Source organism: Colobus angolensis, unplaced genomic scaffold (assembly GCF_000951035.1).
Source record: "Colobus angolensis palliatus isolate OR3802 unplaced genomic scaffold, Cang.pa_1.0 Scaffold9, whole genome shotgun sequence".
NCBI classification, from domain to species: Eukaryota; Metazoa; Chordata; class Mammalia; order Primates; family Cercopithecidae; genus Colobus; species Colobus angolensis.
The window spans coordinates 12,424,851-12,450,592 of NW_012122931.1; the positions used below are offsets into that span (position 1 = coordinate 12,424,851).

General features: G+C 36.9%; 1 protein-coding gene across 1 annotated transcript in view; it reads right to left on the reverse strand.

The window, feature by feature from the left end:
* The window catches only part of RABGAP1 (RAB GTPase activating protein 1), a 173,971-nt gene that overhangs the window by 81,337 nt on the left and 66,892 nt on the right, over window positions 1-25,742 (reverse strand). Inside the window, exons 10-12 of the mRNA XM_011931468.1 lie at window positions 17,118-17,292; window positions 11,548-11,641; window positions 6,989-7,139 (exon numbers count right to left, since the gene is read on the reverse strand). Of these exons, the coding sequence (XP_011786858.1) occupies window positions 6,989-7,139; window positions 11,548-11,641; window positions 17,118-17,292 (420 nt within the window). The remainder of the gene's footprint in view (window positions 1-6,988; window positions 7,140-11,547; window positions 11,642-17,117; window positions 17,293-25,742) is intronic.

A 25,742-nucleotide genomic window follows, 5' to 3' on the forward strand; every position in this document is an offset into this window, starting at 1 on the left:
GCAACAGAGAGTGACTCCATCTTAAAAAAAAGAAAAAAAGAAATGTAAACATTGGTTATATGAGCTTGCTACTAGTTTGCTTCTGGATAAAAGCTTGCTGTCAGTGGCAAAAGATTCTTATCACTGAAGTTGAAACTAGAGAAAATGATGCAAATAAGTTTAAGAAAAGATAAGCAAGGCCAATTGGATGGAAGGAAAGAAAAACATCAGAATAGGTTGCTATTTCATTATGCTCTCATTATTAAAATGATCTACTGAAGAAGCAGTTTGTTGTAAATTTTTGCTACTGAATTGCAAGGAGCAAAGCCACCAACACCGAAGGCAAAAAAATAACCATCAGAAAGAAGGGACAGAGGCCGGGCATGGTGGCTCAAGCCTGTAATCCCAGCACTTTGGGAGGCCGAGACGGGCGGATCACGAGGTCAGGAGATCGAGACCATCCTGGCTAACACGGTGAAACCCCGTCTCTACTAAAAATACAAAAAACTAGCCGGCATGGTGGCGGACACCTGTGGTCCCAGCTACTCGGGAGGCTGAGGCAGGAGAATGGCATAAACCCGGGAGGCAGAGCTTGCAGTGAGCTGAGATCTGGCCACTGCACTCCAGCCTGGGCGACAGAGTGAGACTCCGTCTCAAAAAAAAAATAAATGAATAAAAAAAAAAGAAAGAAGGGACAGAAGAAGATTCTGGAACCTGGAAACAAGAAAGTGCTTTTCTTTCCTCTTCATTTTCAACTCCAACTTATTTGATTCACAAGATCCAAATAGCTGTAAGAATTACAGGCAACTGGAGGTAAGAGAAGTCATGAGAGTCCCTGTGGATTACTTACTAAGCTTTCTTCCCTCTGAGTCTGACAAGTTCTACCTAGAGGCCAGGGTTGAGGAGCTCTTAATCAAACACCAGAAGACAAAGACTACCAGGGGTGCTTGGTCTATAAAAATTTATTCCATGAAGCCAAGGGTAGTAGTTCAATATTAAGAAGTCTATCATATGTTGATAGATTATGTAATTTACTCCATTAAGAAATTAAAGAAAATTAGTAATAGTCCTGAGAAAGCTGATAAAATTCAGTAACATTCCTAATAAAAAATCCAAACCAGGGATAGAAGGAAACCACTTAAATGAAACACAAATTATTATTATTTATTGAGATGTAGTCTCACTCTGTCACCTGGGCTGGAGTGCAATGGCACTATTTTGGCTCACTGCAACCTCTGCCTCCTGGGTTCAAGCGATTCTCCTGCCTCAGCCTCCCGAGTAGCTGGGATTACAGGTGCCCACCACCATGCCCGACTAATTCTTGTATTTTCAGTAGAGACGAGGTTTCGCCATGTTGCCCAGGCTGGTCTCGAACTCCTGACCTCAGGTGATACACCAGCCTCGGTCTTCGAAAGTGCTGGGATTACAGGCGTTAGCCAGTGTGCCTGGCCAAACACAGATTCTTTATCAAAAAAAAAAAAAAAAAAAATATGCTTTCCAAAAGATTGAAAAACTAAAACCATTTTAATTAAATTCAGGAATTAGACAGGGGTGCTAGTTATCACCACCATCATTTAACATTGTCTTAATGCTTTTATAAAATATAAAGACAAAACCAAGAAAATTTAGTAGGCTGCATAAACATTGTAAAAGAGGTGAAACTGTTTTTACTGCTGATATTATTACACGCCTGAAAATCTCAAAAGATGACAATATAAAGTTAGGATAATTAATCAAAATATTAAGAGGCAAATAGAAAAAATGTAAAAATCACTGTCTTTTCTCTATTGCAGCAGTTAGCACCTACAAACGGAAACTGACAAAACCATTCCATCTGCTGCAGTGCAAACCCGCTAATTCTTACGAACTGGTTTAACAACAAAGCTACAAGATCCCTATGAAGGCAATTCAGAATTCTTGAAGGCAAAAAAACAAAAACAAACAAACAAAAAACCTGAACGAACAAAAAGACATACTGTATTCTCACGTGTTGAACTTACACCCTCAACTGGTATGTAAACTAAATGCAATTCAAATAAGAATCTCCACATAACCTTATAGGGTGGTGGTGGTAGTGAGATTGAATAAAAGATTTTAAGGTTTTTATGGCAGACTAAATTTGCAGAATAGTCAAGTAAGGTATGAAATAGAAAACAAAAAGATTTGCTTTCATAGCTATCAGAAATAAAACAAAGCCTCTTTAATCAAAACAGTGTAGGGACAGGAATATGCAAATAGATAATACAGAGAACAATCTAGAAATCATTCCCAGCATATATGAGAATTTAAAATATGACAAAGATGGTAGTTCTACTGAGTAGGAAAATAGGAGCAGCACAACTGGTTATCCATCTGGAAGAAAGTAAAATCGAACTGCTTTCTCATGCCACATACAAAAATAAATTCCAGATGGGTTAAAGACATAAAAATTAACACACAGAATAAAAATCTTGCAAGAAAACGTAGGAAGCCACATTTACAAAATATAGAGATAGAAGAGGCCTTAACCAAGAAACAATTTTTTACATAAAAACTGAAAACGTCTTGTATGGCATAAAACCATAAATAAAATCATTTTAAAATACATTTACAATGCATATGAAAAGGATTAGTAAACATAATATATAGAGAGTGTTCAGAAACTGTTACCTTAAAAAGACTTCATAGATAAATGTACAAAGAACATGAAAAGGTAATTTATAGAAGAGCAAATCATTCACATTTACTAGTAACCAGAGAATTGCAAACTAAAGATATGCTAGGCCAGGCGCAGTGGCTCATGCCTGTAATCCCAGAACTTTGGGAGGCCGAGGTGGGAGGATCACGAGGTCAGGAGTTCGAGACCAGCCTAACCAACATGGTGAAATTCAGTCTCTACTAAAAATACAAAAATTAGCCGGGCATGGTGGCTTGCACCTGTAATCCGAGCTACTCAGGAGGCTAAGGCAGGATAATCATTTGAATCCAGGAGGCAGAGGTTGCAGTGAGCCAAGATCGCACCATTGCACTCCAGCTTGGGCAACAGACGGAGCAAGACTCTGTCTCAAAAAAAAAAAAAAAGCTGGCATCACTTACATCCACTGATAGTAAAAATTAATAACTAATACTGGTTGGGATATGGGGCAGCAGGTACTCTGCTGGTGCAACTATATGCAACTACATTGTTGGCAGAACTGTGAACTGTCACATCTGAGTGCACTGCACAGTATCTGACACATACTTAGTGCTGAAAAAGGTAGCTATTACTATTGTTCTATTATTTCCCTTCTAGATCCCTACTGAAATTTAAAAACCTAAGAAGTTTTCACTTTAAAAAGCAAAACAGGAAGAAGAAACTAACTCCATTGCGTATTGAAATAAGAAACACCTTTAAAAGCATACTATGTATTTTATGCGACTGAAAGGTCATTTGTCCTTGGGTTAAAAAGGTATATGGAAAAATTCCCACATGTACCCCATACAAGACAGGCTTGACAACTAAAGCAAGATGATAACACAGACATTAATCAGTTTTGTTTGCCAGGTTAATTTTTTTGATCTTCACTCTATGAATCACATCACTCTTTCCTGCACTAGTCTTTGAAGAAGCTAAGCAAAAAAAAAAAAAAAATCTCGAAAGTAATATTATATGCAAAATTTCAGAACACAAAGCATATTATCTGGCGAAGAAGCCATGTTCAGAATAAAAACTTTCTAGAAATTAGTAGGGTGTATATATACATAAATATTTTCTAAATAAGTGTAATATGTACAAATCCTGCTGTGTGCAAGAATGCTTATAGCAGTTTTATTCGTAATAGCTAAAATTGGAAAAAATCAAACGTTTGTAATAGCAGATTATATTTTTAAAGTGTAGTTTATTCATATAATGGAATACTCTAAACAACTTTTTTAAAAGACAACAAAAAACAAGCTACTGATACACTCTCAAAATACAGGAGTGAAAGAAGTAAGATACAAATGAGCACATGCTGTGTGACTGTATAACTGCATTTAAATTAAATTCAAGGATGGGCGCGGTGGCTCACGTCTGTAATCCCAGCACTTTGGGAGGCCAGGGTGGGGGGGATCACCTGAGGTCAGGAATTCGAGACCAGCCTAGCCATCATGGGGATATCCTGTCTCTACTAAAAATACAAAAATTAGGCAGGTGGCGTGTGCCTATAATGCCAGCTACTCAGAGGCTGAGACAGGAGAATCATTTAATCCAGGAGGCGGAGGCTGCAGCGAGCCGAGATCATGCCACTGCACTCCAGCCTGGATGACACAGCAAGATTCCATCTCCCAAAAAGAAAAAAATTCAAGAACAATCAAAACTAACCTAAGGAGAGAAAAGTCAGAATGATGATGACTCAGGGGTGTAGTAAGGGTATTTATGACTAGAAAGTACATCAATAACTTTTGGGGGTTATAGATATGTTCTTGCTCTTCATAGTGGTCACTGCAGTGTATTTACATGCAAAATGTCAGGGAACTACACACTTTTTAAAAAGTAGCTTATATGCAAACTTTGATAGCTCGGCTGGTAGGGTAGAGGACTGTAAAAAGTACCTTACTCCCCGCAAAAACATTTCAGAGTAAGTTAAAAAATGTCAATTACCATTCCCATACAATGATAACTCTTAATTCCAGGAAGACAGAAAAGAAAAGCAATACCAACTTACATTAGCTATCACTGTCATTTTTTAAAATTCACAAATATTATGGTGGTTAAATAATTTCTATTTTCTGATCATCTACTAGCAATTTAAATTAATATATATCCATTAAAAAATTTGGGAGCTGGGCGCTGTGGCTCACACTTGTAATCCCAGCACTTTCGGGGGCTGAGGCGGGTGGATCATGAGGTCAGGAATTCGAGACCAGCCTGGCCAATATGGTGAAACCACGTCTCTACTAAAAATAATAGAATTAGCTGGGAGTGGTGGTGGGTGCCTGTAATCCCACCTACTCAGGAGGCTGAGGCAGGAGAATTGCTTAAACCCAGGAGGCAGAGGTTGCAGTGAGCCGAGATCGCACCACTGCACTCCAGCCGGGGTGATAGAGCTAGACTCTGTCTCAAAAAGAAAAAAAAGAAAAATTGTAAGTTCAATGTGAAATATAAAGTACACATCACGAGTATATACAAATCAATCAAATGTTTCATATTTTTTAATAGTCTTTCTTTTATATATAACTACCAGGTTCCTTTTCTATCAATAGATGTCACCACTTTCATGGAACCAGAAAAACAGAATCCATTCAGTTACAGACACTTCATGTCTTACGAATAGTCTTAGAAAAATATTTAGTTTAAAGCAATAAGCTCTTAAGAAATCATTTTTGACCAAACATTTCAAAGGACTTCAAAAAAACTAAATAGTGTTACAAATCCAAAATATGATTTGCCAACAAAAGAAAATAAAAACTAGGTGTATCTCTAATAGACATAGATGTCATATAACCTCATTCTTCAGTGGCTCCATTCATACTATGAGTACAATGCTCTACCCATCTTTTTATGCCTGGAATTCATCTCAAGTGTTATATTCCTGAGAGACTCCCCTGTTCTCCCAGGCAGAATTAATAACTACTTTTGGTGGCTCCCATTGTGCTTTTTCAGACACATTCTATCATAAGACAGTTACTTGCTTTTGTGTTTAACGTCCTAGCTCCAACACTGTGGTTGTAATAGTTACTCAACAATAAATACTAGTTAAACAATTATATCAACTTAATGGAAGAAATCAGAACACTTATTATTGAAACAAAAAAAAAAATCTGTCTGGAAATAAGATGACGAGAAAGAATATTAATATTCTGAGGACATAAAAGTCATTTTCTGGTGAAGGTCCTATCTCATGTTTGAATGCTGTTTTTCCAGGCCAGGTGAGGCAGCTCACACCTGTAATTCCAGCAATTTGGGAGGCCAAGGCAGTCGGATTGCTTGAGGCTGGGAATTCAAGACCAGCCTGTCCAAAACGGAAAAATCCCACTCTCTCCTAAAAATACAAAAATCAGTCAGGCGTGGTGGTGCACACCTGTAATCCCAGCTTCTTGAGAGGCTGAGGCACAACAACTGCTTAAAGCTGGGAGATGGAGGTTGCAGTGAACCTAGATCATGCCACTGCACTCCAACATGGGCGACAGAGCAAGACTGTCTCAAAGGAAAAAAAAAAAAACAAACCTGTTCTTCCCTTATAAGGTGTTTTTCAATAACAGCTTTATAGAGAGATATCATTCATATATAAGGTTTTAACTTTTTTTTTTTTTAAGACAAGGTTTTACCTTCTGTCGCATTGAAAAATCTCCTATATTTTTGAAGATTCTGAGCAATCCATTCACAACCCAGGTTTGGGATTTGCATACTATTGGAGAAACTGCTTCCTAAAGGTAAACACTTCAAGAATTTGAGAAAATTAAAACTAAAACCGAAAACATGAACACAAAGGCACAAAACATTGCCTAACCTTGCAGAAAATTATTTTAAATCCTGATATGCTTGTACAAGAAATAGTTTTTCTTGCAAAACTTTGAGGAATGAATGAACTTCAGAAAGGAAACACCATACATATGAGGATTTTTTTCACTTTAGAGGTATGAGCTAAAAGAGAATATGGTTTAAGATTAAAAAATTATTTTCTTACAATTGCAGAAACTGTAACTAAGCCTTCTCTACTAAGAGCACATTTCTGTAAAATGTGAAAAGTATTAAAATAATCAAAAGAAAATTTTTACACATTGCACAGCACAAGTGGTTTGACTAAAAATGTTTTTTTACAGTCAAAAAAGGATCTGGATATACAATGGGCTAGAAGACATCTTTGGTCTGAGGTGATATGAATCAAGGAGAAAAAACTATGACTTCTCCTTTGTGCAACAGAAAAAATATGTTAGAGCTAGAAGTATTAACAGTTCTATCCTTAAATAAATAATCATAAAAACTTCTTATAAGTCAAATAACTACAATGATCTTTTCATCACAAATCTCTAAAGAATTAATGCTGAAGCTGAATTATCACCCCCTTACCTTTGTGATAAGAATGCGGTATTTTTCTACCAGGTGGTCGTTGTTATGACAGCCTGCTAGCAGCTGCCAGACTTCTCCCCGAAGAGCTTCAGGGACACCATTTCTTACTAAGGTTGACAACTGCTTCGGTCTCACATTCAAGTTGAGATGCCTAAAAATAAAGCCATAAACCATAAATCACAAAAGGAAGATTCCCTAAAGACTGTTACTTTTCTCAAAGTCAATCTAAATGGCTTACAAATAAGTGACAAGGTAACAAAGTAATAAAGGGGAAAAAAAAGTGCTTCTGAATTGAAGATAACTATGAGAGATTGGGTGGAAGAAAATAAAAATCCACATAGATTCTGCAAACTGCTTCTTAAGTATTTTTAAATTACTTCTCTACTTTAAAAAATAAAGCAAAACTGGAAATCACAGATGATGCTCTATGGCTACGGTTTATGTAAAACAGATGGCCGGGTGCAGTGGCTCACGCCCGTGATCCCAGAAATTTGGGAGGCCGAGGTGGGTGTTATCACCTGAGGTCAGGAGTTCAAGACCAGCCTGGGCAACATGGTAAAACTCCGTCTAAATACAAAAAATTAGCCCATCATGGTGGCACATGCCTGTAATCCCAGCTATTCGAGAGACTGAGGCAGAAGAACTACTTGAATCGGGAGGCGGAGGTTGCAATAAGCCAAAATTGCACCACAGCACTCCAGCCTGGGTGACAGAGCGAGAAACCATCTCAAAAAACAAACAAAAAAGAGCAAAATTCCAATCAGTGGACATATAATAAAGGACAAGAACCTAGCTCTACATCAAAATTGACAAGTGGTGAGCGGGGCACGGTGGTAGTTCCACTGCTTTGAGAGGCCAAGGTGGGAAATTTCTTGAACCCAGGAGTTTGGGACCAGCCTAGGTAATATAGCAAGAACCTTGTCTCTACAGAAAAATAAAAATAAGCTGGCATGATGGTTATATTCGTAGCTACTTGGGAGGCTGTGGCAAGAAGATCGCTTGAGCCTAGGAGTTCAAGGCTGCAACAAGAGATCGCACCACCACACTCCAGCCTGGGTGACAGAGACAGATTCTGTCTAGAAAAAACATAATTGAGAAGAATATTGCATATTTATATGTTCTAAGTTAAAATAAAACATCTCAAGTATGTTTCCAACAGTTTTTATGATGCCTTCCTTCAAATAATGATGCTTTTAATAATGAAATAATGAAACTTTTCTGAATGCTTATGGTGGCTAATAACATTTCCACTGAACTACTGTATCACTACAAGTTGCCAAAATCTTTGGACTTCATTTATGTCACCTATAAAATGGAGAAAATTAAACTAGCCTTGACACGTTGGTATAAATGTACAAACTGCTTCTGCATACAGTATCTTATTTGATCTTCAGAACCACCATCTCAGGTAGATGGTAGTATCTCTAGTTTTACAGATGCAGAAAAAATTTCAGGGAGGTCAATTAAATGACTGAAGTAGTCCTCAAATTCTTAAGACTAATGAATGCTCTGTTATAGAGCAGCTGGTTTGTGACTTCAGAGCCACCATTACTGAGTCAATAAAGCAGGATCCTGACATTAAAAAGATGTTGTGACTATCCCACGTAAGCAGAAGTTACTGATACAAAATAACCACAATCAAATTATAAAAATGCCTGTGATTTTTCTCAAAATATTCACAGAATCCTATGAGAATTCTGCACAGTACATTTAAAAGTGATTTATTCTGTGACATTGGTACCCTAATGCAAGTGCTATAGACAATTCAATAGTTTTGTCCTTGTTTAGATAAAAACATTATACAAAAGTTGAAGAGTTATGAGCAGAAAGGACAGACATAGTTCTGTTGCTAACTCAATCCCTGGTATGCTATGGCCTGTGGGCCAAACTGGGCCTATCACCTGTTTTTGTAAATAAACTTTTATTGAAACACAGCCACGCTTATTTGTCTAAGTATTGTGTATGATAACTTCTGCACTACAATAGTAGAACTGAGTAGTTGTGACAGACTATTAGCCTGCAAAACCTAAAATATTTATTATTTGGCTCTTTACAGACAAAGTCTGCTAACCTTACTAGCTTATTTTACATTGATAAAATTACTTTCAGAATAATTCCATCTCATTGATAATACTAACTTTATCCAACTTAGCAACCTATTTTATAATGACATTAGTTCTCTTATCCATTAAGAGTCATATTAAAATGAACTTGGAGAACTACAGCTCAAAGATACTATTAATACTACCACTAAAATCTAATGTAGAGTTAAATAAACCATCTTTGGGATCAGACTTGACTGTGTTAAAAATTCTGGCTGTGATATTTACTAACCAGAATGCCTTAACCTATGAACCAGTCTCATCTGTAAAAAAAACAAATACTTTATAAGGTTGTTAGAGTTGAAATACAGCACATAACAGCACGGTGCCTAAAATATGGTAAATTCATTCATTCTATGTTACTGTAACTACAACCATGGTATCCATTATTTTTAATCTATAATAATTACAAATGGTAATTTTATAGACTTCTATTTTCTAAATGAAGAAACAGACTCAAAAGAGTTAAGTGACTTGTCTAAGACCACACAGCTTAAAAGTAGGAGAGGTAGAATTTGAAACCAGGTCTACCAGGCTTTAAAATTCCATTATTACAATGCTTCTTATCCATAGGACACATATCCATAGAACACACATAATAATGAGAAAAAATCACAATGTAATGAACTAAAGAAGAGACACTATTATATCATATCTGAAGACATGACTAAAGCAAGCAAAAATAGTTTAAATACCCTGAAAGATAGTAGAGACAGATGGAAACTCAACAAATACACTGGAGGGAATAGGAAGACATGTTAATTAAATGAATAACAAAGCTTGATAACAAAACGAATTCCAAGCTGTTGTATAAGATGCTGATGGGTTCGTGTAATAAAAGCTAACTAGAGTCTTAATGCTGTTATCTACATGATTTTAAATATATTATTATGTAACCATATCAAAACTCAATTACATTTCTGTTTTAGAGCAGAAACCTTTTAATACAGATAAAATTCCTGCCAGTAGCATCCCAAACACTCCAAATTCACTGAACTGAAAATATAATTGTAATAAGAGCACCAGAAGTTTTGTCTCCTGGCGTAAAGAAATATCAAAAATGTAGGAAAACTATTACTCTGGGGTTTTTTGCAGAGTTCATTTATTAAAACAACTTGTGTAAAGACAAATTGTGCTTTGGTTTGCTTTTTTCTCCTATACACATTTGACATTTTCCAGTGTGGAGAGTGTTTTGTCAAAAGTGTAAAGCATTGTGAAAGTAATATAAAAGCAGATAATGCACATCTGTAGTCCTATCCCTGAAGGGCATGACATAATGCTTTAAAATTCTGAGACAGAGTTTACTCTAACAATGCAGTGAAATACTTCAACAGTTAAAATGTCTGAGAAAAATCAAACTCCAAAGTAACGGGCCAATAGGGAGTTTATATGACAACCCTAGTAACCAGAATGTCAGAAATAGAGAAATGTTCAGATCTCTTCCAAGCTCAGCTTTTTTCAGCATATGCTGGCATCCTACTCAAGGAGAAAAGGAAACTGCATAAATGTCTCACCAATCTGACTTACCAGAATATCTGTGGTCATGTTAATAAACACCTAAAGGCAATGGATTCTTTTTGTTTGGTGTTTTTTCTTTTTTTTGTTTTTTGGAGAAAGGGTCTCAACTCTGTCACCCAAGCTGGAGTGCAGTGGTGCAATCAAGGCTCACTGCAGCCTCGAACTCCTAGGCTCAAGCAATCCTCCTGCCTCAACCTCCAGAGTAGCTGGAACCATAGGTGCGCGTCATCATGCCCGGTTAACTTTTGCATGTTTTGTAGAGATGGAGTTTCACCAAGTTGCCCAGGCTGGTCTTGACTTCCTGGGGTCAAGCAATCCTCCCGCCTTGAACTCCCAGAACCACCACACCCAGCCTGAACACAATGTATTCTTTTTAGATAGCCTATTGGATAGTGCTTCTTAACACTGCTGTCAAACCATCTCTTGAGCTGATGATAAATTCCTAATTTTTTTTAAGTGTTAGTAGGAATTTTGTAAGAGTTAGTAATCAATAGAGCAGGTAATATATACTATGCTTATGACACTTTGCTCTGTCATTCTAGATACTTATCACAGATAAGGGAAAAATCCTACCTGCGGTCTCTACCATGGCTCTATGCATTGTGTGAACATCCTCTAAACGGACTGCTGTGTATTATCTGAACCACTCAGTGGTTCCTAACCTCTTCAATATAAAAGATACTTTTCTTATTTATTCTGTACATGAATTCCACGTTTGGATAAATATTTTCTCCGGCAATGAGAACTTATTAGGTTCCTGATATTCTGAAAACTGCAATTCTCTACTACTACTCATATAAATCTCTAAAACAGATCACAGAATGCAAACCTGGAGCTTAGGTTTCTACTATTGGTTCCAAAATTGAATATTATAGTTAGGTAAGATTCTCTACCCATAAAATGAGAATTGCAGATAAAAACTATCCTAACATAACTTACCATTTTGACAACAGTTCTCCCCATGTTTCAAGAATTTTTTCTGCACATTCTTTGGATACATCACCAGATCCACTCAGGAGAGGTTCATCATTATCTATAATAAACAAAACACACAAAAACGGTAACAGGGGTGGCTATGCTAGCCACAACACTGGAATGTTTAAGAGTCAAATTTGAAAGACTTTACTGGGAGCATAAAGTCACAATTTCTCTCTTTTAGTATTTATGGATAAGTACAAAGAAAATAAAAATGTTTCTAGGTAAAATGCTGTAACCTCTTTAATTCTCTTTTGTTTTCCACATAGGTCCATATTATGTCAATCTCAAAAAAAAAAAAGGAGCTATTTAATTATAAAACTATAGGCTTCAAAATATGGTATTTTCTCTCATTTTCTAAAGCAAACAGCTTTATGCATGAAAATATGGAAGTCTTATTTAAAACATTTAAAAAGTTTCAAACTACCTAAGTATCCAACAATGGGAGTACAGAATGGTTGAAGAAATTATAATATATGTATAAAATGCAATTGCATGTTGACATTTATGTTTATATAATGATGATATGGTTTGGCTCTGTGTCCCCACCCAAATCTCATCTTGAACTGCAGTTCCCATAATCCCACGTGTCATGGGAAGGACCCAAAGGGAGGTAACTGAATCTTGGGGGTGGTTTCCCCTATGCTGTTCTCATGACAGTGAGTTCTCATGAGATCTGATGTATAAGCATCTGGCATTTCCCCTGCTGTCACTCATTCTTCTTTCCTGCTGCCATGTGAAGAAGGACATGTTTGCTTCCCCTTCTGCCATGATTCTAAGTTTCCTGAGGCCTCCCCAGCCCTGCAGAATCAATTAAACCTCTTTTGTTTATGAATTTTGCAGTGAGCTGAGATCACACCACAGAACTCCAGCCTGGGCAACAGAGTAAGACTCCGTCTCAAAAAAAAAAAGAAAAAAGTAAACCTCTTTTCTATATAAATTATTCAGTCTCGGTTGGGTATGTCTTTATCAGCAGTATGAGAACGGACTAATACAACTGATATGGCAAAATATAGTATAAAATGAAAATATAAAGAGCTTAATATTCATTATGATCTAATCTATGTTATAAAATAGAAAACAGATCAGTATAAACTATACCAAATACTAACAATTGCTCCCTCTGAGTGACAAAGTTACGACTGTTATTTTTCTCTGCTATTTTATGTTTTTATGACTTTCTAAATTTTCTAAAATGGGAAATATTAATTTATAAAAGAAAGCAGAAAAATACTTTAAAAGGTCAAATTAAATCATTTCTAATTTAATTCAATTAAGGAAAGTAAATTCAAGTCAGAAGTTAGAGATTATAAGATACAAAGACAGTGAAAAAGGTGACACTGATCAAGGCATTAGAGGAACTAAAAAGCATAATGAAAGCAGAGAATAAACATGGACTAAGATATCTACTTAATCCTCTTATTGGACACTTGGGGAGTTTTTAACTTTTTGCTACAAACGGAATCAGGATGAATATATCTCACTGCTTTCATCGGGTATATGCCCAGAAACCGACTTTCTCAGTTTTAAAAAGAAAGCATATTTTTAAGAATACTGAAAACTTCCGACAAACTGACTTCCAAAATGTTCTACCAATTCACAATTCCACTAACTGGGTTACAACAGTACTTGTTTCCATGGATCTTTACCAATGCTCTTTCTAGATTTTGTTTATTTTTTAGCTTAACTTGCCTAAACAAACTCTGGCTCTTTACACCTCTAATGACTACATGTTGAATCTGCATCCCCAACAGAGACAACAATTATCTGAAAGCACTAATTTTAAAGACTCAGAAATCTGTGATACTTCTTATTGAACTTCTTTATATTATAATGCTTTGGACATCATGATCAGTTTCGCTGGTGAGACACAGAGGATGACAGACAGAATGTGAGAGATCTTCTGTATATGGATGAATAAGGTAAAGAAGAGAAAAGGCTAGGCCGGGCATTGTGGCTCACGCCTGTAATCCCAGCACTTTGGGAGGCCAAGGTGGGTGGATCATCTGAGGTCAGGAGTTTGAGACAAGCCTGGCCAACCTGGTGAAACCCCATCTCTACTAAAAATATAAAAATTAGCTAGGCGTGGTGTGGCCACCTGTAATCTCAGCTACTCAGGAGGCTGAGGCAGGAGAATCACTTGAACCCAGGAGGCAGAGGTTGCAGTGAGCCAAGATTGTGCCATTGTACTCCAGTCTGGGTGACACAGTGAGACTCCATCTCAAAAAAAAAAAAAAAAAAAAAAGGGAAGGCTCAAGGGCACTAAGGTAAATGTCCCCAACTTCACTATCTTGCCAGACTGGCCCTACTTTCTAAACTCTCAAGTAATTTTCTATTTATTAAAACACCAATATACTAAATACAACTCTCTGGGGAAAGGTGGCTATAAAAAACACACTAAAATTTAGAAGGGATGATAATTTCTTCAAAAACATTAGACAAACTTTATCTTACAAAATTCTCTTTCACATTTTGGATACTTTCAATAAAATCGGGTAGCAGTAGTTTAAAATCTTTGTTAAGAACCCATCTGCGTAAGGGATAGACATCTCAGTTTCAGAATGATGCTTCTAAACATGTCCCCTTTATAATTGCTGGGTTTCTGCCAAATGTCTTATGGGTAAGAAGCCTCTCAAGAGAAATGTAATCATTTCTTCCCTGGAAGCAAACAAATCGCAGCAGGAATGGTTTTTCTGGTTTGTACATTGGGTTAGGGAGAATTAAAAGACAGCATAGCTACATAGTTTTCTTTAGTCCCAGTTCTCCTGTTATTAACTCTTCACTATAAAAAATGAATCCTAGGGGGTTACCCATACTGCCAATATTTACTGAGCACCTACTGCATACCAAATGTCGTGGTATACACTAGGGAACATGAGGCAAAAGCAGAAACACTCTTTTCCTTCACAGAGCTTATGTTCTAGTGTTCCATGATTTCCCCCAAGGGGTACACACTGCCATTAGTTCTTATCTCTCCCTAGTTAAGAACCATCAGTAGAGGCCTTCTAAACCCACTAAAATTTTATTTTTAAAAAAGGTATGTCTGCTATAAATTAAAACTTGATGTCAGTCCTGAGGAACCTTTAGCTGGGCCCAGATTTCTTTGTAACCAGCAGATAGTCCTCAAAATCTATGGTATGAAGATTTGAGCATTCTGATTTCATAATAGTGTCTTTCTCAATTTTTGTGTTTTTTTGTTTGGTTGTTTTTATTGCTGAGTGTTAAGAGAGGAAAGTTATGTAAACTTTTACCCACTCTGTCATCTTAACCACTGTTGACCTAGAAGAGAAACTGCAAACCTATTATACAACAGACCATTTCAAACAGTGGGAACAATCCACCTTTCCCAGATGTAACATATCACTTAAATTGGCTCTTCAGGTGGACTCTGAATTGCATCTCTGACATCAAAAACAATACATGTGTTTTTTCTGTACTTCAAAATGCTTTATGTGAACTAAATGCAAGAGATGATGATAGACTACAGCTATGACTGTGGACTCACAGACCTAGATCCAAATCCTGACTCTGCCAATTTCTAGTTGTGTAACCTTGGGCAAATTCACTTTTCTGAGATTCCACTTTTTTTTTTTTGAGACAGAGTTTTGCTCTTGTTGCCCAGGCTGGAGTGCAACAGCACAACCTTGGCTCACTGCAACCTCCACCTCCTGGGTACAATCAACTCTCCTGCCTCAGCCTCCCAAGTAGCTGGGATTACAGACATGCGTCACCAAGCCCAGCTAATGTTTTGTATTTAGTAGAGACAAGGTTTCACCATGTTGGCCAGACTGGTCTCAAACTCCTGACCTCAAGTGATCCTCCCACTTCAGCCTCCCAAGGTGCTGGGATTAGAGCCGTGAGCCACCGTGTCTGGCTAGATTCCATTTATTTATGTGCAAAGTTAGGTTAACAATAAATCCTATTTTTCAGGATTATCGTGAGAATTATATAAATAAAGCACCTGCTTACTACATATTAAGCACTTAGTAATTGGTGGCCATTAGTATTACTAATATATGATGCTAAATTGATTAATTATAAGGGCAGTGAGAGTTATAGCAAACAGTAGGTTTTGGAAACTCAGTGCTCACTCTAAACATGAAGAAAGTCAGTGATCACTCTAAACTTGAAGAAAGTACATATAATCATGGATATACATTTCATTTAACCCAATCGATCATTCTTGTCATCTCCATGCTTTTGTTAACGCAATTTTTTTTTTTTAATTTTAGTAGAGACGGGGTTTCATCGTGTTAGCCAGGATGATCTCGATCTCCTGACATCGTGATCCGCCTGTCTCGGCCTCCCAAAGTGCTGGGATTACAGGCTTGAGCCACCGCGCCCGGCCAGTTAATGCAATTTTTTAACGAGAAAAAAACTCCACTGATGCCTACTAGATTCTGCTTGCACTTAAAAGTCCTAACAGAAAAACTACTCTTTATGATGCCCCACAACATTTCCCACAATGAAAACCGAATTCTCCTCTATTAATTTCTAGAATATTTCCTGTGAGCTTCACATATAGAAACATGGCTCACATGACCTTATATTGTAATCAGGTTTTCTTCCATTAAATTTGTAGCCCCAGTACTAAGTTAGAAATTAGAAAATGACTCTCAAACATTCATGTTTCCTGTGGCCCCCTTTCTTCATGCCTTATTAAAAGGTATTACATCTTTTAATAGAGAATGACAGATTAATTCAATAGATTTAGCCAGAAAAAATAAAAGAAACAAAGAACCAGTGGATTCTTAATGTTTATCAGTGTAAAAACACAGTAATATGTAAACATATATATTTATAAATACATTTGGGGGCCGGGCGCGGTGGCTCAAGCCTGTAATCCCAGCACTTTGAGAGGCCAAGGTGGGCAAATCACGAGGTCAGGAGATTGAGACCATCCTGGCTAACGTGGTGAAACCCTGTCTCCACTAAAAAATACGAAAAACTAGCCAGGCGAGGTGGCAGGTGCCTGTAGTCCCAGCTACTCGGGAGGCTGAGGCAGGAGAATGGCGTAAACCCAGGAGGCGGAGCTTGCAGTGAGCTGAGATCGCGCCACTGCACTCCAGCCTGGGTGACAGAGCGAGACTCTGTCTCAAAAAATAGAAATAAAAAATAAAATAAAAAATACATATTTGGTAAAAAGGGTCATGTGTGCAAGCCACATTTTGGCAAAGTCAATTTGTTCCCACAAAATGAATGTGTTGAGATAGGAACACTTATTTAGGTGTAAGCTGTGTCAAACTTGTTCTTAAAAAAATGTACTAATATACCAAGCTAGCACTACACTGATTGTTTAAAAGAAGCGAATTACATATCTCATTTTTCCAACTGGGTTACAAGTATCTTAAAGAAAACTCAATGTTAATCATTTCTAAATCTTCCACAGCTACTTACATATAGTAAACTCTCATAAGGAATTCCATTAAATGAATTATAAATGCTGTATCACATTATCAATCCCCTGATACAATTTTAATAGTTTGCAGGGTCCTCCACCCCCAAAAATAAATTAAACTCTCCCTATAGTTTACCTTCTTCTTCATCATCTTCTGGAGGAGAAGGTATCACTGAACTCTGCGATCCAGACTGTGGCAGGCGAACTGAAGGACTGGCTGTAGTTTTCCTCCTCTCTCTTTCTGATTCACTTTCCAAGCATACAACTTCATATAAAGTGTCAGTATTATTCTTTCTCTCCTTTTGCTTTATCTTGAGGAAGAAAAAATATTATTTACTAAGCAGTAAAATTCTTTATGTTTTTAATTAATTGCAGTGTTTTAAATGTTTTTAATTGCAGTGATCTCGGCTCACCGCAATCACCTCTGATTTCATACAGGATGTGAAAATAAATGATTTTTTTTAAATATCTACATTAAAAGTACTTTTTAAAATAGAAAAGCATACGTTTAGATCTTAAAATCCTTAGGAAAATAGGGCATTTACCGAGCAGTACGCTAGTTCTGCAATTTGTCTTCAAACCATATTGTCAAATATCCAACCACCAATGTTTAGCCAGTTGACACTGTCAACTAAAGAGCTAACAGTTCTGTATCTCCCAAATTAGTTAAGGCATCCTTAAAGGTTTCCTATACAAAACTATATAGAAAAAGTGTTTTAAATTATTCTAAATCATAAATGTTAAGACTAAGAAAATTCTCTTACTTCTAATGTTCCAGTGTTTTAGCCCCACTCCTTTTGCTTGAAACAGTCTAGAGAACTTTTTCTTCAACTGAAAACTACAACTTGGAGTGGAGGTGAGGTCAGGGGGAGATTGAATGGCAGAGAGCACATCAACAGTAACCACAAGAATTTTGAGTACTCCAATTGATTGTATTTTGGTTTTATTCTGAGGCAAACATATAATTTAAACTGACCTAAATTAAAAATTTAAACCAGGAATATAAAACTTTACGCTACAATATGTATTGTAAGTAAGTACATTAACATTCCATATTACATGTAAGTAAGTACATTAACATTCTTCCTTCCATACAAGGAGGAGAAAAAAGTAGCACGAAATATAGGGAAGAATAAAAAGGGAGAGCTATAGGAAAAGGTACAGAGAAAACCAGAAAGGTGGCTATACAAAAATATATATATACACATACTAAAGTAAAAACACAGAAAGGGAGATGGGGGAATAAGATGTTCATTAGCTATAGAAATATCAGCCAGAGCAGATTTTTATCATTGCAATGTTCATTTGGGTTCTTAAAAAAAAATTATCCCTATCATGGAGGCAAGGCCAAGATAGTGGCAACATGCTCTTTCAATATCATCCTGAAGCACTGTTTAATACAGAAGTCGGTAAACTTTTCTATAAAGGGCCAAATAGTAAACATTTTACGCTATATGAGTCAGTTGTCTCTATTGCAACTACTCAACTCTGCCATTATAGTGCAAAAGCAGCCACAGACAGTAAGGGAGTGAGTCTGGCTGTGTTCCAATAGAACTTTATTTACAAAAGCAAGTGACAGGCCAGGTGGACCTACAGGCTATAGTTTGCCAACTTTGGTTTAACATGTCCACCCAAGGATTACTTAATTTTCTAGATGAATATGCCATTTTGATTTAGCTACTGACTATTAAGGACTCAGACTCTGAAGTAACATGTTAACGTATAGATTTGTGTCCAGGAGATATGCAAATGATTTCTGTCCAAGAGAAAAAAAACATAACCCAAAGGTTACCTATAGGACATTAACCAGTTTTATTTCTAACCTAGTAATCTTATTGTAACATTCTTTTTTTGAAAGGAAGGACCATGTAAATACAAGTTCCTCACTCAGTTTTGCTACCTTTCTGGTTCTCTCATTAATTAATACACTGAATTAGAATATTTGATACATGTTCATTCCAAATTGATAATTATGATTTTTAACTCTTGAAAATTATACTTTAATAAGAAACAGAATTTAAAATTTTTGTTGTGTTTTATACATTGCTCTTTGAAACATCAGACAGTTGGTATCCTAAACAGTTCAAAGATCAGCAATAGCTCTTTTTTGTTTTTTTGTTTTTTGAGATGAAGTCTCTGTCGCCAGGGCTGGAGAGCAGTGGCGCCATCTCGGCTCACTGCAACCTCGGCCTCCTGGGTTCAAGGGGATTCTCCTGTCTCAGCCTCCCAAATAGCTGGGATTACAGGCGCCCGCCACTACACCCAGCTAATTTTTTGTATTTTTAGTACAGATGTGGTTTCACCATGTTGGCCATGATTCACCCGCCTTGGCCTCCCAAAGTGCAGGGAACACAGCCATGAGCCACCGTGCCCAGTGAGCAATAGCTCTCTATCTTAAAAATAAACAAACCAACATGGTCCAGTTAGAAACTCTTTTGCATGTCACAATGACCAAAGGACATGCTGCCTTTTGAAGTCGGATAAATACAGTCAATTACCGGACCAAACTTGTTTCTTTTTTTCGTTTGTTTTTCTTTTTTTTGAGATGCAATCTCGCTCTATCACCCAAGCTGGAGTGCAGTGGTGTGATCTTGGCTTGCTGCAACCTCCGCCTCTCAGGTTCAAGCAATTCTCCTGCCTCAGCCTCCTGAGTACGTGGGACTACAGGTGTGTGCCACCACACCTGGCTAATTTTTTGTATTTTTAGTAGAGATGGGTTTCACCATGTTAGCTGGAATGGTCTCCCATCTCTTAACCTCATGATCCGCCTGCCTCAGCCTCCCAAAGTGCTGGGACTACAGGTATGAGCCACCGTACCCGGCTTACCGCACCAAACTTGTAAGTCAAGAACTCTAACAATGAAAAATATTAACTGTTGAAGCTGGGTAATAGCACATGGGGATTCATTATACTATTTTATAATTTCTGCATATGTTTGAATTTTCTATAGTAAAAAGCTTTTTGAATTATATATGTTAAATACAAAACTTAAATATTAAATTATACATATAATTTAAACATGTTTTAAATTATATATAAAATTTAAATAAGTTTTTAAATTATCTATTTATGAAATATATGTTATAAACATATAAAATAATTAAAAGCACTCAGATGAGACCAAAAAAAAGGGTAGATTTGAATAAATGGAAAGACATCCCATGTTCCTGGATATGACTCAACATCATAAAGATATCAATTTTCCCCAATAAAAACATCAGTAGTGGCCAGGCATGATGGCTCATCCCTGTAATCCCAATACTTTGGGAGGCTGTGCATTTTGGGAGGCCGAGGTGGGCAGATCACTTGAGCCCAGGTGTTTGAGATCAGCCTGGACAACAATGGCAAAAGCCCACCTCTTCCAAAATATATATATACACACACAAAAACTTAGCCAGGTGTGGTGGCACGCACCTGTAGTCCCAGGTATTCAGGAGGCTGACACAGGAAGATCACTTGAGCCCGGGAGGCAGAGGCTGCAGTGAGCTGAGTTTGTTCCACTGTACTCCAGCCTGTGTAGTAGAGCAAGACTCAGTCTCGGCGAAAAAAAGAAAAAAAAAAGAAAAAAAAAAAAGGCCAGGCTCAGTCGCTCACACTTGTAATCCCAGCACTTTGGGAGGCCTAGGCAAGTGGATTACTTGAGGCCAGGAGTTCAAACATGGCAAAAGCCCATCTGTACTAAAAATACAAAAAATTAGCTGGGCCTGGCAGCACATGCCTGTAATCCCAGCTACTCTGGAGGCTGAGAAAAGAGAATCGCCTGAACCTGGGAGGAGGAGGTTGCAGTGAGCCAGGATCGTGTCACTGCACTCTACAGCGAGACTCTGTCTCAAAAAAAAAAAACCCCCACAAACAAATGAAAAACACCAGTAGTTTTTTTTCCAGAGCCAGACAAGTTGAACATAAAGTTTATATGAAAAATGAACAAGTAAGAAAATCCAGGAAAACCCACAAAAAGGAGTATTTGAGGAGGGAAGGTGCACCTACCAGATATTAAAACATATTATAAGGTCTACACATTGCCAGGTGTGGTGGCTCACACCTGTAATCCCAGTACTTTAGGAGGCTGAGATGGGTGGATCATCTGAGGTCAGGAGTTCAAGACCAGACTAACCAACATGGTAAAAACCCATTTCTATTAAAAATACAAAAAATTAGCCAGGCACGGTGGTGCACCCCTATAATCCCAGCTACTAGGGAGGCTGAGGTGGGGGAATTGCTTGAACCTGGGAGGTGGAGGCTGCAGTGAGCCAAGATCACGCCACTGCACTCCAGTCTGGGTGACAGAGTGAGACCCCATCTCAAAATAAATAAATAAATAAATAAATAAAGTCTACATAATTATGACTGTGTGATTCTAATGCAAGACTAGTGGAACAGAATATAAATACCAGAAAGAGGTCCAAACACACATGGAAATTTCATATATAAGTGTAGCATTTCAAATCACTGGGTAGAAAAGTTAACAGTTTTTAATGAATGGTGTTGGAACAAGAGAATAGCCATTTGGAAAAAGATTAAATCAAATCCACACTTTATGCTATATACCAGAGTACATCAGAATAAAATACTAATGAATCAGAAATATAAAAGTAGTAAAATGAAACCATATAAGTAATAGGAGAGTAACAGAAGAGTGTATTCTTTTTGTAACTTGGGAGTTAGGAAAGCCTTTCTAACTATGATCCCAAATCCAGAAAGGTTTAAAAGAAAATATTGATAAATTCAAGTACATAAAAAGAAACTGCATGACAAACCCAAAAAGAATCACCATGATGTAAGTTAAAAGTGACAAACTGGGAGGAATATCATTATCTCAAAGGGTTAATCTCTTGAATATACGAAGAGGTTCTGAAAATAAAGACAAAAAAGACCAAAATCAAAGAGAAAAGTGAAAAAAGAACAAAAGATATGAATAGAAAATTCACAAAAAAATCACCTTTATACATTAAAAAGGCAGAGGATGAAGTAAAACTACTCTTTTTTTTTTTTTTTTTTTTTTCTGTCGCCCAGGCTGGAGTGCAGTGGCCGGATCTCAGCTCACTGCAAACTCCGCCTCCTGGGTTTACGCCATTCTCCTGCCTCAGCCTCCCAAGTAGCTGGGACTACAGACGCCCGCCACCACGCCCGGCTAGTTTTTTGTATTTTTTCAGTAGAGACGGGGTTTCACTGTGTTAGCCAGGATGGTCTCGATCTCCTGACCTCGTGATCCGCCCGTCTCGGCCTCCCAAAGTGCTGGGATTACACGCTTGAGCCACCGCGCCCGGCGTAAAACTACTCTTAGACACCACTGCCTCATTGATCAGATCCTTAAGTTTGACAACACACTTGACAAGTCTGTAGAGAGACAAGTATTCTCATACCCTGTCCATGGTTGCACCCTCTATAGAAGGGAATTTGGCAAATAACAATATCATATATACATTCACCTTATGTGTCAGTGATTACACTAATAGGAGTCTATTCTAAGATACACTTTCATAAAATCAAAATAACACATACATAACATTCCACACTGCAACATTATTTCGAATAGCAAACGACTGCAAGCCAGTCCAAGTGTCCATCAATAGCGGACTGGTTGGACAGTACTAAATAGCCATTAAAATGGAAATGAGGAAATCTCTAAGTACTGATGTGGAGTGATTCCCAGGATATATTAAGTTTAAAAAGCAATGTATATTTTTATTTTAGAAGGAAGTTAAAAATATATAGAATTTTATCTTCACAAAAATAAAATCGGGATAATAAACCATAAACCATAATAATTGTTATCTATGGGTATGGGGGTAAGGAGGTATAAATGGAAGCAGATTTCATTCAAGTACATTTCTACATAATTATGACATTTATAAGTATTTTACATATTCAAAAAAATAAAAAGAAAAAAAAAATCCCAAGCCCCTAAACTAAAATAAATGGAAACAAATGAACCTAATTATATGTCAAATGGTAACAGAACCACAATAAAAAAATTATTCCCAGTGATTTTTAAATAGCAACCATTTTATAATCTTACTGAAACACATTCAAAGGACAAAAAGAAGTTCTATAAAATCTTAAATTTCATCCAATAATTCTATTTTTAACTGCAATACTTTTTTGTTTTGTTTTTCTTTCTTTCTTTCTTTTTGAGATGGAGTTTCACTTTCTTTCTTTTTGAGATGGAGTTTCACTCTTGTTGCCCAGGCTGGAGTGCAACGGCGCGATCCCGGCTCACTGCAATTTCTGCCTCCCAGGTTCAAGCAATTCTCCTGCCTCAGCCTCCTGAGTAGCTGGGATTACAGATGTGCACCACCACAACCAGCTAATTTTGTATTTTCAATAGAGACAGGGTTTTGCCATGTTGGTCAGGCTGGTCTTGAACTCCTGACCTCAGGTGATCCACCTGCCTCAGCCTCCCAAAGTGCTGCGATTACAGGCATGAGCCACCGTGCCTGGCTGACTTTTTTAGATTTTGATGAAGATAAGGCAAATAAATTATTTACTGTTACTGTAAATAAAATATATGCATATATTTTAAAGAGAAGAAAATCCTGTAATATCAAATTATTATTGAAAACGTGAATGAACTCAACTGATTCAGGCAAGTATCACCAATGGATACTAAAAATATTAGTTAATTAGTTATCGACTGGGCATAGAGGCTCATGCCTGTATGTCAGCACTTTGGGAGGTTGAGGTGGGAGTATCATTTGAACTCCAGTTTGAGACCAGCCTGGGCAACATGGTGAAACTCCATCTCTCCAAAAAATTAAAAACTTAGCCAGCCATAGTGGTGCACCTTGATGCCAGCTACTTGGGAGGTTGATGCAGGAGGACCACTTGAGCCCAGGAGGTCAAGGTTGTAGCAAGCCGTGCTTTTGACACTGCACTCCAGGCTGGGCAACAAAGTGAAGGAAAAAAAACAAAAAAGACTTTGTTAAGGAACGGGATATTTGGAAGCTGCCAAAGTGTCACCCCCAAAGATTACTTGCTAAATGTCAAGAAAAACCCTGTTTTACAAAGGAGAGATCCAGTGGTCACCACCTTAATTAAGTGATCACCCTTCCCATCAGAAATACTGGAACAACCTAATATCACACACCTCTCAATTTAGCAATGGAGTAGAAAGCATTTGGTATTTTCATCTTGAGAGGTATAGTTGTGTGCCACACACATACACTCACAGCAAATGAAAATAAGAGGCCCAGGTATCCAGTTACAGTTATACTAATTATCTGTACAACCTTGGCCATACTGAGTCCTTCAGATATCAGCTTCTTCATTTATAAAACAGTAATTTTATGAAAGATTTTAAGACCCTTAGAGTTTAATTGGCAATAAAAATTACATTATTCTATAGTTCTAAGAATGTTTAATTGGTCTTCTGTTCGCCTTATGTCACTACTGGAAAATCTATTCATTAGATCATTTTCTTGCTCTTTCAGTAAGTAATATAAGAAAATTTAAGTCTAAAAAAGCAATCCTCTTGTTTCTACTAATTTTTAGTTTCTTCTCTAATATGATGCTATCTTAATATAACAATCTCACAGATGGGAAGGCTTCCAGGATAAAAAGGAGTTGCTGAGTCACCAGATAATTTTAGTGAAAGGAAAAAGAATCAATTTTTAAACACATGTCTTAAAACACATTTACATACTGTTTTCCTACACTGGCAGCAAAAAAACAGAAATGCTGTATGTTGTTTATTCTTAAAATTTGCTCCGTATCACTGTTTCCTTTTCAGTTTAAGGAGAACTGAAAATGGTTAAAATTTTAAATTACGCTTAATTTCAGTAAATCCTAAAAATACTCTTAGAGATGAAAGGACAAAAGTACCATGTTTCTCTGGAGAGTGTCCTGGCTGAGACTTTTAAAAGGCTTAGATACATATTTTGTTCATATAACATCCCATAAAATCTACTGCTAAATATCTTTGGATCTCAGTTTCCTCGTCTATAAAGTGAAAATACTAGTTATCCTCACTGAATCACTGTGAAAACTACATCAGATTTTAAAAAGTGAAGTAGCCAAGACAGTGATGGCCACAGTTGAACCTCAATTACTTTTTAATGCCATGAATATAAAAGAGGGAATAAATACATTTAGTTTATTAAGACAGCGAAAAGTTGTTCAAATTCTTCCCATTCTACCTCTCCTTTCCCACTCCCTAGCACTCCCCCTAAACCCCCACACAAACACAAAGACTTATCCCAATAAGGAGAAAAATAAAAGATCATCATCAGGAATTTCCTGCTCTTCCCCCAGCTTCCACATACACACTTCTGCTTTTTGCAAAGAAAATGTGAAAATACGGCTTAAGTTTAGTTTACAGCCTTAACAAAGAGTCCAGAGCAGTCTCTTAGGCTGCATCTCAGGTATGTTTTTGGCTAGTTTACCCTGTCAAGTCATTTTTTAGCCTAACTAAAAAAAAATTAAGAAGTTATTAATAGAAGTTATGTTATTATTTGAATAACATACTGTATGAGAATATTTTTAAAGTTTTACATTGAATTAACATGCAGCTCTGATTATGGTTGCTAAAAATAAAAAATAAATTTTAAAAAATAAAACTAAATAAATTTGTTTCCATAGAAAGATATATTCTTCTACACTCAACCACAAAACCTTGTAAACCCATGCAGCCTTTGATTCCAAGGTTGTATACCATTAGATGTCAAAGGAAATGCAAGATCAGGGGAACCTTATTTATGTTCACTAAAATGAGATTAAAGGGTTAGAATACTAATTAAACAGAGTTTTTTTTTTTTTTTTTTTT